General features: G+C 38.3%; 1 protein-coding gene across 2 annotated transcripts in view; it reads right to left on the bottom strand.

Moving 5' to 3' along the window:
• CTTNBP2NL (CTTNBP2 N-terminal like) overlaps positions 1 to 15,035 on the bottom strand; it is a 58,185-nt gene that overhangs the window by 37,864 nt on the left and 5,286 nt on the right. The window contains exons 2-3 of one of the 2 annotated variants that reach the window (XM_009001884.5): positions 6,182 to 6,306; positions 2,584 to 2,690 (exon numbers count right to left, since the gene is read on the bottom strand). In XM_009001884.5, the coding sequence (XP_009000132.1) occupies positions 2,584 to 2,682 (99 nt within the window). In that variant the 5' untranslated portion in view covers positions 2,683 to 2,690; positions 6,182 to 6,306. The remainder of the gene's footprint in view (positions 1 to 2,583; positions 2,691 to 6,181; positions 6,307 to 15,035) is intronic. The other variant, XM_009001885.5, reaches the window with a different exon arrangement.

The following is a 15,035-nucleotide window of genomic DNA, read 5'->3' as shown; positions in this document are numbered from 1 at the left end:
TTAGCAGTTGAATCTATTTTTCATATTTTTAAAATGGCCATTGATTAACCTTCCTTTATTCTCCTCTGAAGCAATCACAGACTACGGTAGGAAGCCATTTACTGGATTTGCTTGGAATTAATGAACTGAGGCTTTCTTGCTGAACTGTGTAGTTCCACTCTTGGCTTCCCATAGACAGTTCATGAGCAACGTAATTTGCTTTCATTGTAGAGAGTATTCCTTTAGTGTTCTTATTCATGAAATGAAAGTAATGAAAGGGAAAGACCTTCACAAAGGTTTTCTTTTTTCCTGACATGATTCCTTCTAAAACAGAAAGCCACTTTAAATAAAATCTAATTAGGACCAAATATAGAATAGATGGCCTCTGTAACAATTAGATTTGAAATATACAAGACACTGAATAATGTCTTACATTATTTTCTATTGGCTTTCCCCGGTTCTATGCCAAACATGTCTTGGCTGCAACAGAGAGTGAGTGAGGAGGCTTCTGAGGAGAAAAAGAACATAATCATGGGGCTCTAGAAGATTATAGCTGCAATCTGGCACTTTGCAGAAATTCTGGAATAGGATCGTAGCTCTTTTACAATTCTAACTCTATAGGTTAGGTCAACTTACAGCCTATGGGAACTTTACAACATATCCCTAAAGAAAGTCAAGCCTTGCCAGAGAAGTGACAGTAAGCCATATGGTTTTGTTTAGAGATATACGGTTAAAGAATAGATTTTATGTTCACACAAAAATCTATTTTGAAGCTAGGGAGAAAATAAAAAGATAAGCTTTTTTTACTGGAAGCAAAACAGAAAGGAAAAACAAATCACAGCTATTTAGAACAAAGACCAAAATCTTTTCAACCCATTAAGCATGAATTAAGAACCAATATTAAAAGGAAGAAAACTGGTTGCCATATTAGTTCATAAAGTCCAACAGGTGTTTATTGTTAAGCAAAAGCTATAAAAACAATGCAGTAAAATCCTGATACATTGCAGAATCAAAACAAACAACCCCCGCCCAAAACTCCATAAATAAAATACTTTACGCTTGAAAGAATGCTATGGCAGTTGCTTTTCTCAAAGGATGGAAACAATTTTAACCCCAGCTGCCCCCTATTTTATCTAACAATAGATTGTTTAAAGATGTGTCACTTCTGGTGACGCTATTCATTTCACCTGAACTGCACAGAGTTAAGCCTCAGAATCACCTACAGACCATATGCAGACTAAATACAACACTTTGCCTGATTCTGAATGGTATCTTGTATCAAATGCTCCTTTAATTTTAACTCTCGCTTCTCAAGCTTCTCTTTCAACTTATCAGAAGCTGCCTATAGTAACCACAATTGGATTCATGCAGAAAAAAATATATTTTAGGAAAACATGTGCAAAAAGCATCCGTTAACATTAAAACCAGAAGGCAGTGTATGTTGCAGAGCACACATAGGAAAAGGCTTTAAAATTTAGTCATTCATAACATCCAGTTTGAAGTCTTACAGTAGTATTTTAAAGTACCACACCACAATAGTACAATCATTTCGTTGTTCAACAAATGTTTACTGAACATCTATATGCCTGGCACTGTGCTGGGTGCTGAGGATACCGTGATTAGTAAATAGACACATAAAGTACTACAGGTTTGTACAGTTTCTAAGGCTGAAAAGTAAAAAGTTTTATTGGTAACACTATAAAAGTGAAAACAAGGTCATCCTTTGATTTCTCCCTTAGAGGCAGCTGTCACCCCCACTCCTACCCTCATTATGAAGGGATTGAGACAGGTGATAAATGGGGGAAAGAAGTGAGAATAACAATAGGCAATTAGCAGTGAGAATTAGAAATGGGCTTAAACTACTACCAAAAGTAAAAATTCTTAATCTTGGGTCCAGGGAATCCAGGGATATTTTCATAGGATCCTTATCTCCCAGATATTATATTTTGAATTCTGATATATGGCTGTATATACATTTATTAGGAAGTTGGTCTTATCAAGTCTCAAAGGGGTCAGCATTTGAAAACAGCTAAGGGCCACTAAACTAAAAGAATGAAGTTCAACCAGGTGCGGTGGCTCATGCCTGTAATACCAGCACTTTGGGAGGCCAAGATCGGTGGATCACAAGGTCAAGAGATTAAGAACATCCTGGCCAACATGGTGAAACCCCATCTCTACTAGAAATACAAAAATCAGCTGGGCGTGGTGGCGCACGCCTGTATTCCCAGCTACTTGGGAGGCTGAGGCAGGAGAATCACCTGAATCAGGGAGGCGGAGGATACAGTGAGCCGAGATCTCACCACTGCATTCCAGCCTGGCAACAGCAAGACCTTGTCTCAGGAAAAAAAAAAAAAAAAAAAAAAATGAAGTTCAAGGTCTAGACATCAGATCAAGAAACTAAGGGAATTCTTTCGAAAACAGAAAGGTTTCCCCAGTGTCCCATGTATCACCCCATATAGGTGGCTACCTAGAGCAAGTGTCAGTAGGTCCTTCATTCAACTTCAGTGGACACTACAAAAATACCCTAGTTAAATAAATTACAACCAATGAATGACTTTCAAAATATATGATGACCTCTCTCTCTTTTTTTTTTCTTTAACATACCTTTAAGGCTTCTATAACAAGGTCCCTTGCTTCAAGCTCTCCTTCAAGAATACTAAATAGCGTAAGCAGTTCAGGCTTGCTGAGTTTTTCCAGATTCATCCTGAAAGCTTAAAACAAAGGTAATAATCAGACAATCTCCAAACACATAGTTAATTTGATATAATTAAAGAAAAAATAAAGTGATAAATTGAGAGATAAGAAAAGAGTATAGTATCAAATGCTTTAAGGAAATAGTTTCAATTAAATAGAAATATAAGTTTTCTGATGTTAATCACAAACCGAGTATCAACAGAAAATAAAATTCACTTTAATTATTGATTTCACTACCACTCACAAAGATCCATTTTTCATCATGTTTCCTCCAGACGTATTTACAAACAAACATCCTAGAAAATCTCAGAAAGAATTAGCCACTAATTTCTCAGGTAAAATTATGTTACAATGAATACCATTTCTTGGAAAAATTGTTAGACCATGAAAACATTTCCCAGTTTTAGATAACCAATTTCCAAAACTGTACATAAAACATTCTGATATCCCTCTTCAATTGGTCAAAATAAAATTGGGCAAAGACAATATCTGGCGGGAGTATGGGAGAAACTTTTCTTTTAAACTGTCCAATTCCACAGACAATAGCTATCACCATAATTATATTTTGTATAATAAAATAGACTTATACAACTATATGTAAATCTACTTTAAATAAATTCTTAAGGAATATTGTTTACACTTTTTCTTTTTTGTTTAAGACACAGTCTTGCTCTGTCACCCAGGCTGGAGTGTAGTGGTGCAAACATAGCTCACTGCAGCCTCAACTTTCTGGGCTCAAGTGATTCTCCTGCCTCAGCCTCCCAAGTAGCTAGGATCACTGATACATGCCACCATGCCTGGTTACTTTTTCTTGTTTGTAGAAATGGGGTCTCTCTTTGTTACCCAAGCTGGACACAAACTCCTGGGCTCAAGCAATCCTCCCACCTTAGCCTCCCTAAGTTTACAGGCATGAACCACTGTGCCGGGCCTGTTTAAAAACTTAACTGGCTAGGCTACTACAAACTGAATTTATCTGACTTCCTAAGTTCATATTTCTCTGAGAATCTGCATGTTCCAAAGTATATTAAATGGCAAACTGCATGGCACAAACTCAATCTCTCTTCTACAGGACTAATTCTCACAAAACACATAAAGATAGAAATTAGACTGCTGTACAATCTTGGAAGGGTCTTCTGACCAGTGTGTATGGTAAGATATATTTTATAATTTCTAAAGTTTAACAATACTATTTCTCTCTCCACTTCTTACTTCCAAATTGCCACTCTTATAGTATTCTTTAAAGTGAATCATAACATGACTAGTTCACATACCCTCCAGTAATTTATCACTCTTATTAAATTGTAGGGGGCACATAAAAGAAGAACTGATTCCTTCCAGAGCTACTGCTTTTAAGTGAACATGTATAAAATGTATACTTCTTTTTGTTGTTAGATTGTGTTCCAGGGCATGCTGTACAAGTTTTTTTAAAGTACAGTAAAACACCTTCAATGCAACCTCAGCTCTAACTGCCAATATTTTCTTTTCTTTTTTTTTTTTGAGACGGAATCTCACTTAGTCGCCCAGGCTGGGGTGCAGTGGCATGACCTCAGCTCACTGAAACCACCGCCTCCTGGGTTCGAGCCATTCTCCTGTCTCAACCCTCTGAGTAGCTGAGATTACAGGCACCCACCATCATGCCCAACTAATTTTTGTATTTTAGTAGAGGCAAGATTTCACCATTTTAGTCAGGCTGGTCTTGAACTCCTGACCTCAGGTGATCTGCCTGCCTCCACCTCCCAAAGTGCTAGGATTACAGGTGTTAGCCACTGCACCTGGCCTTTTCTTTCTGAGACGGAGTTTTGCTCTTGTTGCCCAGGCTGGAGTGCAATGGCGCAGTGTTGGCTCACTGCAACCTCTGCCTCCCAGGTTCAAGCAATTTTCCTGTCTCAGCCTCCCAAGTAGGTGAGATTACAGGCATGTGCCACCATGCCCAGCTAATTTTTATATTTTTAGTAGAGACAGGGTTTTACCATATTGGCCAAGCTAGTCTTAACCTCCTGACCTCAGGTGATCTGCCTGCCTCGGCTTCCCAAAGTGCTGGGATTATAGGTGTGAGCCACCGAGCCTGGCCTCTAATTTTCTAACAAGTGAATTTTAGCAACTAGTAAATGACATTCACATTAGTATCAGAGATATGTCTCATAACATCTCTTTTAAAAGTAAAAATGAAAACAAAACTAAACAAAAAAATTCTAACAAACCTAATAAAGCTACACTTTATAAGAGGTTATATTGGAAAGTACAAGTAGCTTGGTAGTCAGATGGCACATCTGCATTTTCCTAGTTGTGTAACTGGGCAAGTTTTCCAACTCTGTTTTCTAATCTGTGAAAGGGGATGATGAGATTTAACTCAGAGGGCTGCTATGAAGATTGAGTTAATAAATGTAGAACATCTTACCACATTGCTGATACCTGGTTTCATTATTAGTAACTATTATCCTGTCTCACTTTTCAAAAGAATTTAAGAAAGGCACTATCAAAAATTGTAGACAGCCAAGATCGATGACTGAAAAATAACTTCAGCTGCCCTTTTGCAATTGGGAAGTCCTTCTTCGTTCCATTTTAAGCTTTTAAGTAAAAATCAAGTATTATTTGTTAGAGAGTCTAATTAAATAAAAATAAAAGGTACATATATAAAGAACTAAATTACATTGTACCTAAAGTCTTGGATATGTAAAATAAAAAAAAAGTCTTTAATCTGTTATGATAAATATACATTCTTATAAAAGTGTAAAATGACAACATTCTTCAGAGTCACTTTAATTATAAAACAATCCAGCTTAGGCAAGGAAATGTTCTATTCCTTGTCAATGACAAAGAAGAATGCTCTTATTTATTTTCTCTGTGTTTATAAATCACTTCTACACACAAATGTTAATAACTGCATATTTCACTAACATGTCCCAACTCAGCTGGGTGCGGTGACTCACGCCTGTAATCCCAGCACTTTGGGAGGTGGAGGTGGGCTGATCACTTGAGATCAAGAGTTTGAGACCCAGCCTGGCCAACATGGTGAAATCCTGTCTCTACTTAAAATACAAATAATTAGCTGGGCGTGGTGGTGCTTGCCTGTAGTCCCAGCTACTTGGGAGGCTGAGGTAGGAGAATCACTTCAACCTGGGAGGTGGAGATGGCAGTGAGCTGAAATCACACCACTGCACTCCAGTCTGGTTGACAGACTGAGACTCTGTCTAAAACAAAAAAGGGACCAACTCAGTTTAGTGTCTACATGAATGCAATATAACTATTACACAGGAGGAAAGAAAGGCCACTGCTGTGTAACATAAGAACCAACAGATCTGTTTTTACATATTCCAATAACCACTCTTTATAAGTATTAAAATTTAACAATTCCTTCTGTTCTACGCATTTGAATGTAATCTCAATATATAGGACACTGCAATACATTTTTGTCTGAAATATGTAAGAGTAACAGTAAAACTGCATTACACTTTAGGATAGCAGTGATATTCTTGGATGTGAGGGTAGAGGTGGGGGTGATACTGACCTGATAATTGGCAGAGTCACACTTCAGTCCTCAAGTATAAACTGTTAAAGTTTGCTTCAGTAAAGAATTGGGAAATTGACGAATATACTTAAAATGCCATTAGCATAGTGGAAATGTGTCCAATGCTGCAAAATAAGGAGAAATTTATTGTTTGTGCAACTATATTGTAAAGTTTGGTAAATCCCATTAATGTCAACTGTCATCACTGATGAGGCCTGACAGCTATAGATTGATAATAATGAAAGAAGAAAATAGCCAGTTCTTCAAGTTGAAGTTGAATAATATATGAAAAATACCAGGACTCTGACTTCCCTTTTGCAACTAAAATAAGGGAAGGAGAGGCTTTTGAGATCTTTTCTACTTTAAGATGTCCACTGCCATTTTAACTACTGACTTTTCTCTTCCCGCAATGACAAAAACCTATTTGCTTGAATCACCATGACTTAAGCACAATGCACTTAGAAAAATAGCGTAATTACAACTGAAATTTTTAAACTGCCAAATTCATGTAAGGAAAATTCTCATCTCTTCCCCTCCCAACAATCCATAAACAAACAAATCAGCCTCTTAGCATCTTGACTGTCTATAAGGCTGATTACACATCCCCAGCTTCCACTTTTTCACATTTATGATCAGATGTTACCTGTTAAATTATATGTAATTTTTTTGTTTATAATTTCCTAACAATGTATTCAGCCCAGCAAATTTTATTTAAAATGATATGCCTAGGCCTGGCGCAGTGGTTCATGCCTATAATCCCAGCACTTTGGAAGTCCGAGGCAGGTGGATTATGACGTGAAGAGTTCGAGACCAGCCTAACCAACACAGTGAAATCCCACCTCTAATAAAAATACAAAATTAGCTGGGCATGGTGGCACATGCCTATAATCCCAGCTACTCAGGAGGCTGAGGCAGGAGAATTGCTTGAACCTGGGAGGTGGAGGTTGCAGTGAGCTGAGATGATGCCATTGCATTCCAGCCTGGGCAACAGAGTGAGACTCCGTCATGAGGAAAAAAAAAGATACATTTTATTTGATAAAATGTAATTTTCATCTTGTATTTTAAGGCATGAAGTCTGAAAGCCCATTTGAGTTGCTGAAAACTAACGGTCAAATGGGGACAGTGTCAAAGGAAGAAATAATGCCGAAGTCAGTCCTTGGTTGTTTCATTAAAACAAAAATCAGTTATTAAACTAATTATGAATCTCTCAGTTTAAGAGAGGAAGTATGAGTTTGTTAAATATAGTCAAGAATACAGACCCAACAACATATACACAAACCACTGAATAAACTATTCCAGCAATTTCTGCCCAGTGTATGGGCAAAATTATGTGGCCCAGGATATTCAGAAAAAGGGCATTTCTAGTCTCATATTCATTATCAGAAATATGATTGGCAGATTTTTGGTATGCCACATTGTAGTCTATAGATTCATTCCCTACTTATCTTCTAAGCTGTCACTTGTCATTGTCACCATCAGTAACTCTCAAGGACAAGATCATTTCAACTACATGCTCAGCTCATTCCTTCCAAGACCCAACTTTCCTTAGAGTTTAGACACAGATATTTCTAAGGAATGCTACAGTCTCTAAATCTGAAATAAAAACCACTTGTAGACAAACCGTTTGGATACAGTATCATACTCTGTGGTAGAGCCAGCTGTAGCTATATTAAGCTTTATAGTTTTCTCAATAAAAATACACATAAATATATACCACAAAAAAGATAAAGATATTTATCTTTAAAAAAGATAATTTAATCGCCTGGATAAATAAGCCAATTTAAGGGCTAAGTATAACACTTATTTTTATGTTATCAATAAGTGATTTCAAATGAGCCAGTCCAGTATACCATTTGGTCTATTCATAGGTTTCATCCCACCATGAAATCTTAGGCCAACAGCCAGGACAACATGAGTCTTTTCTTTTTTTTTTTTTTGAGACGAAGTTTTGCTTTTGTTGCCCAGGCTGGAGCGCAATAGCGTGATCTCAGCTCACTGTAACCTCTGCCTCCTGGGTTCAAGCGATTCTCCTGCCTCAGCCTCCTGAGTAGCTGGGATTATAGATGTGTGCCACCAAAAATACACGAATTTTGTATTTTTAGTAGAGATGGGGTTTCACCACGCTGGTCAGGCTGGTCTCAAACTCCTGACCTCAGATGATCTACCTGCCTTGGCCTCCCAAAGTGCTGGGATTACAGGCGTGAGCCACCGTGCCCAGCTAGCATGAATCTTTTCTAGATGAACTTTCTTGTACCAATAGTTAGAAGTTATGGGTATCAAAAACTGCACACCCCACACCAACCTCCTGTGCCTTCTTAACTGCAGTACTGATTTTGCCTAGAAGGATGATGGTATGGCTTGGGCTCGGATCCTTTCCCCTCTCTGGATAATATACAAGCTCCACTCATTCTGGTTTTGGTCATGCTTCTTCCTTCTTGAAGAAGTCCCAGTTTCTGCTCTGGAATTCTGACTTCATTCCATAAGATAACAAGCCTTGCTGCTCTTTTACCATATAGAGACTGAGTGGCAGAAAAAGACACACCCCAAACAGCTTCTGTAGCTATGCAAGCAATAGAGCAGGACAGGGCAGGGCAAGGTGGAGTACAAGCAAGACGTTTGTCTGTTATCTGGGGGTAAGCATATCTACATAGAACTGAAGGCTCCTTCCAGGTGGTAGGTGATAGATAGTTCCTGACATAGAAACTCCTCAATAAAATTATAGATTTTAATAAATCACTGGGCTAATTTTTTTAAAATAAGTAATTTTACCTAGGAGATCATTCTTGGAAAACTGGATAAAAATCACTTTTTAATTATATACTCAGATATTCTAGCTTAAGAAATTTATACTCAGCTATCGAATTTGAGAAATTTATATCTGGACTACAAATGACTCAGATTAAGGCCATTTAGTAAGTTTTTAGTATTGGTGATCAAAGTGATTAGTGATTAGCTAGCAAAGATATAAAGGAAATTTACTCCAATTATGTAAAGACTTTTTTTTTTTTTTTTTTGAGATAGTCTTGCTTGGTCACCCAGGCTGGAGTGCAGTAGCTCAATCTTGGCTAACTGCAACCTCTGCCTCCGCGGTTTAAGTGATTCTCCTGCCTCAGCCTCCCAAGTAGCTGGGACTACAGGCGCTTGCTATCACACCTGGTTAATTTTTGTATTTTTAGTAGAAATGGGGTTTCACCATGTTGGCCAGGCTGGTCTAGAACTCCTGACCTCAAGTGATTCGCCCACCTCGGCCTCCCCAAATGCTGGGATTATAGGTGTGAGCCACGGTGCCAGGCCTATAAAGACTCCTTCAATCCATAAATGCCAAGCCAAAATATGAGGCCAGTTAGTTCTTAAAATTCAGAGAACCAAGACTGATATGTGAAATGGGTGTTTTTGATAGTTTCCCACAAGATCATATACTTTCTTAAAAATACATGAAATATTAATGAAAAAGAAACTTGCCAGGAAGGGCGCGGTGGCTCACGCCTATAATCCCAGCACTTTGGGAGGCCGAGGCGGGTGGATCACGAGGTCAAGAGATCGAGACCATTCTGGTCAACAAGGTGAAACCCCGTCTCTACTAAAAAGACAAAAATTAGCTGGGCATGGTGGTGCGCGCCTGTAGTCCCAGCTACTCAGGAGGCTGAGGCAGGAGAATTGCTTGAACCCAGAAGGCGAAGGTTGCGGTGAGCCGAGATCGCACCATTGCACTCCAGTCTGGGTAACAACAATGAAACTCCGTCTCAAAAAAAAAGAAAAAGAAACTTGCCACATTTACAAATACTAAATCTGAATACAAACAAAAATGCACTGAAAGCTTCAGTTAATCAAGTTGCTCCTTAAAAAAAATTAAAATGTATTCAAAGCAACCTCATATCAGAGGGTAAAAGATGTTGACACACTACCTTGACGATCTCAAAAGATTTAAGATTCTAATTTTTTAGAAGGATTATTTATTCATTTTGGATAAAAGAGTGACAATATTCTAAAGAGTTCCTTTAATTCCTCTTTGGCATTTAAGGGTTAGTCTAGGAAGTAAAACATGTAAACGTGCTACTAGAAAATATTTTACTGGCTGGGTACAGTGGCTTATGCCTGTAATCTCAGCACTTTGGGAGGCCAAAGCAGGAGGATCAATCGAGGTCAGGAGTTCAAGACCAGCCTGGACAACAGCAAGGACTTATCTCTACAAAAAATAAATAAATAAATAATAAGAAAAGAAAGCTGATTTTGAAGGCCATGGCTCACACCTATAATCTCAGCACTTTGGGAGGCTGAGGCTGGTGGATCACCTGAGCTCAGAAGTTGAAGACCAGCCTGGACAACATGACAAAATCCCGTCCCTACAAAAAATGCAAAAATTAGCCAGGCTGGCCAGGTGTGGTGGCTCACACCTATAATCCCAGCACTTTGGGAGGCCAAGATGGGTGGATTACCTGAGGTCAGGAGTTCGAGACCAGCCAGACCAACATGGAGAAACCCCGTCTCTACTAAAAGTACAATATTAGCCAGGCATGGTGGTGCATGCCTGTAGTCCCAGCTACTTGGGAGGCTGAGGCAGGAGAATCACTTGAACCCGAAGGTGAAGGGTGAGCCAAGATCTCGCCGTTGCACTCCAGCCTGGGTAACAAGAGCAAAACTCCATCTCAAAAAAAAAAAAAAAAAATTAGCCAGGAATAGTGGTGTGTGCCTGTAGTCCCAGCTACCTGGAAGGTTGAGACGGGAGAATTGCTTGAGCCTGGGCAATGGAGGTGGCAGTGAGGCAAGATTACACCACTGTACTCCAGCCTGGGCAACGGAGCAGGACCCTGTCTCAAAAAAAAAAGAAAAAAAAGAAAGGAAAAAAAAAAAAGAAGAAAGTTGTTTTTGTTACTATTTACAAAAGTTCTAAAATCAAGGTACAATAACTAATCTCATTTCATCCAATCCAGTATTAAACAGTATAAGATTTATATCTCAAATCAAGCTTCTGTCAGTTAAAGGTAAAAGATACTACTGGAATATCTGGGTAACTGTAACACATGCGTTAAATAGATATAACACAGGCTGAGTTGTACTTCCCCAAAATCTCTCTGTTAAAGCCCTCAGCCCCAGTACCTCAAAATGTGACTGAATTTGTAACAGGATCTCTAAAGAGATAATTAAGTTAAAATGAGGTCATTAGGGTAGGCTTTAATCCAATATGACTGGTACCTTATAAGAAGAGGAAACAGAGATATAGATGGGTCAAAGGTAAGACAATGTGAAAACAGCCATCTTTATAAGCCAAGGAGAGATGCCTCAGAAGAAACCAATCTTGCCCACACACTGATCTCAGACTTCTAGACTCCAGAATCATGAAAAAATAAAGTTTTATTTTTTAAGCCACCCCATCTGTGGTACTTTGTTACGGCGGCCCTAGCAAACTCACACAACGTGTTAACCACTTGCTACTTTGACAGACTATTAGAACAACTAGATCTAACCTAATTGCAGGTAAAGGGATATAAGCCTTTCTCTCACCATGACAGCACTATAACATACTATTTCTCAGAATGCCTTGCTTATCAGTCTTTTTCTAGCCACACTATAGACAGCATTCTATAAAACAGAATGGTTTGGGAACATTTTTAGAAAAATTCGATTTCAGGATCCCATGAGGATGTTTTGAGTTATTCTGAAATATAATATGAATTACACTTACAAAGAAATTACAATGGTGCCAAGGGATCAAGATGCTTGCTTATTCAATACTGCCAGTATAGACTTTGAAGTAGGTCTCAGGACACCAGCTCTATAATTAAGCTAATACTCTTTAGAGTCAACATTTATAATACTGTAGTACTCTATTCAAATACACAGTGCTCTATCTATTCACATTCAAAGCTGATTTCAGGTTACCAGATTATCTGGATCTATGCTTAGTAGAGAAATTAATTATGATATACGATCAGCAATAATCACCACCACCTCAGAGTTCTATAGCATAGTTTTCTAAGAAGAATTTAAACAATAGTAGTAATAATGAAAAAAGATAAACATTTACTGAGCTAAACATTAAGTATGCCAGACAGTGTTCTAAATACTTGACATGTACAGGTATTAACAAATTCAGTCTTCACAACAACCTTTGGTGACATGCTATAACCATCCCCAACAAATTCATCCTCCTCCTCCTCCTCCTCCAACAGATGAGAAAGCTGAGGCATGGAGGCTAAATAACTTGCTCAAAGCCTCACAGCCAGTCTGTGGTAGAAATGGGACGTGAGCCCAGGTAAATTGACTCCAGAGACTCCCTTGGGAACCACTGCTTACATCTGATCTTCTCATTTTATCAGCCTTAGGAATTGTATGGTGGGAAAACTTCAGCTAAAGAAGGATTCTCAAAGCTGGAAGGAGACTCAGCAATAATCTAACTCAGCACTCTCATTTTACAGATGAGTACTGAGGCCAGAGTTGTTATGTGAATACAATTAAACAGAACTAGGCCTAGCACATATGTGTTTTTAAGATCCAGTCGAATTCACTTTCTGGGACAACATAATAGGTATCAGGTTTTGTTTTGTTTAGTTCCAAGACTCATACAACTCTGCTGTATCTCTCTGTGAGTATGAGGGTAAGAATGTGTGAGTGTGTGTGTACACATCTTTCTCTCACTGTCTCTCTTACACAGTGCCAGCAAGATTCATATGCATATTGAAGAAAAGAAGAAAGCAGCCTTAACCATAAACAAACATTCAAATATCTTTTCCCTCAAATGAAATGTTAGCGCAAAGCTATTAAAAACAGGTCTGAGCTGGGCATGGTGACTCACGCCTGTAATTCCAGCACTTTGGGACACCGAGGCAGGCAGATCACCTGAAATCAGGAGTTCAAGACCAGCCTGGCCAACATGGTGAAACCCCATCTCTACTAAAAATACAAAAATTAGCCAGGCGTGGTGGTGCACATCTGTGATCCCCGCTACTCAGGTAGCTGAGGCAGGAGAATCGCTTGAATTTAGGAGGTGGAGGTTGCAGTGAGCCAAGATTGAACCACTGCACTCCAGCCTGGGCGACAGAGCAAGACTCTGTCTCAAAAAAAAAAAAAAAAAGGTTTGTCTACCTGGATATCTGTTTATACCGTTTCAAGTTTTCTCATCTGCGACAAGACCAAACTAGAAGAACTACATTAGTTAAAGCTACTGAAATGGGTGTTAATGGAAATGAATAATGACTTTCATGTTAATACATTTTTTATCATCGAACATTTTATAAAAGATCTGTCTTTTATCATCAGAATATTACCAGAAGACTGAATCATTTCAATATTATGTTAGATGGCTTTACTTCATTTAAATTAAATTATAACATGATTTCAATCAAATATGTATCGGTCTGTCTCTAGTGTCTATCTGTCTATCAGTCTCTTAAATTTCTGCTTTTCTGAAATAATGCCCCCATAACTTGTAAAATACCACAAGGGAACAATACCATGTAGATTGATTATTTTCAGTAGAATGATTCATGGGCCATAATTCTAAAGGCAGCCTGGAGCCCTTCCAATGCTAATGTAGAATGAAGTCATTGACTCCACTAAGATGCCACACTGGGGAGAAACTCTGGAGTATGGTGTTAAGGATTAACCATTAAAGAGTTAAGGTATCTTTGTTGTAGCTATGCCCATAACCTGACTTTCTCTAGGTGCAAAAAAACTTCAAATAATCCTCTAACAGAAATATAACTGGTGATGTTGTTTCGCCTTGTAAGTCAGATAACTGACTTAAAAAAAGCTCTTTGAATCATTTAACCTTTGAAGTTCAGTTCTTTATCTAAATGGACATGACAAACATACTGTAACAGGAGGCTGCATTGTTTAAATGAGTCAGTGACTGGTCAGTTCCCTCCTTTCTCATCCTTAAAGGGCATATCATCTACAAGGATAATGATGTTTTCCTTTTCCAATGGGACATCACTGTCTATCATTCATGGGTCTACTTTACAAACCAAAACCAAGTTTACTTCTGACTTTTGGCAGATTGATTTGCTCCAAACAGAAAGAGATGGCCTGGCCAGTTCCCGGGAAATTCAGTTTAGGGACATGTTTAACAAATGTCCAGGCCAACTGTATCTGCACAATAATTGGGAAAAGACCACTCTTCTGCCTAGATTTTTTGTGCCTTTAACATACAGGCAAACACATACCTTTGCTTTCACTGAATTTTAACAGCTCTTATTAAGTCACAGCTTTAATTTGTGATGACTGAGAAATGGGTTTTCTAAAACGATCACAGCTATTTTTACATTAAATTAAACGCATAACGTATCTACATTTGTAATTCAACAGCAGTTATCACATTCTATTACGTTAATTCATCTGTTTACATATCTGTCTTCTGTCTCACAAGACTCTGAACTCATCTGAACAACTACTCTGTCTATTCAACTTGATCAAACTTAGCATTAGGAGTCTCTGGTTCAAAGAGATACTAAGAAAATGCTGGCTGGAAAGAAATGTACAGCACCTTCAATCTCAGCCAACACAACTGGACTTAACCTTTTAGAAAACAGGAAGCCACTAGACATTTTTAACCTGCTGAAAATCATAACAATAGCATAGTTTTAGGAAGGTTAATGCTTACAGTACAAAGCGGACTTGACTGAAGAGAAAATGAAAACAAAAAGTAGGTGGGAGAAAAATTTAATAGCATAGGTATGAGGTGAAAATGTATGCACTAGGATGGTAGCAGTAAGAATGGAAGAGACTGACAAAAGAGACATTAAAAAGAATTTACTCAGTTATTGAAGAATTTACTTACAGTAAATGATTCTCATTTAGGGAGGTAAGAGGGGAAACAATCCCAGACCAGCTGAGGTTTTGAGACTGGATGACTAGA

The sequence above is a fragment of the Callithrix jacchus genome, chromosome 7, assembly GCF_049354715.1.
Source record: "Callithrix jacchus isolate 240 chromosome 7, calJac240_pri, whole genome shotgun sequence".
Classification (NCBI taxonomy): domain Eukaryota; kingdom Metazoa; phylum Chordata; class Mammalia; order Primates; family Cebidae; genus Callithrix; species Callithrix jacchus.
This window is presented reverse-complemented; position numbering and strand designations above follow the sequence as displayed.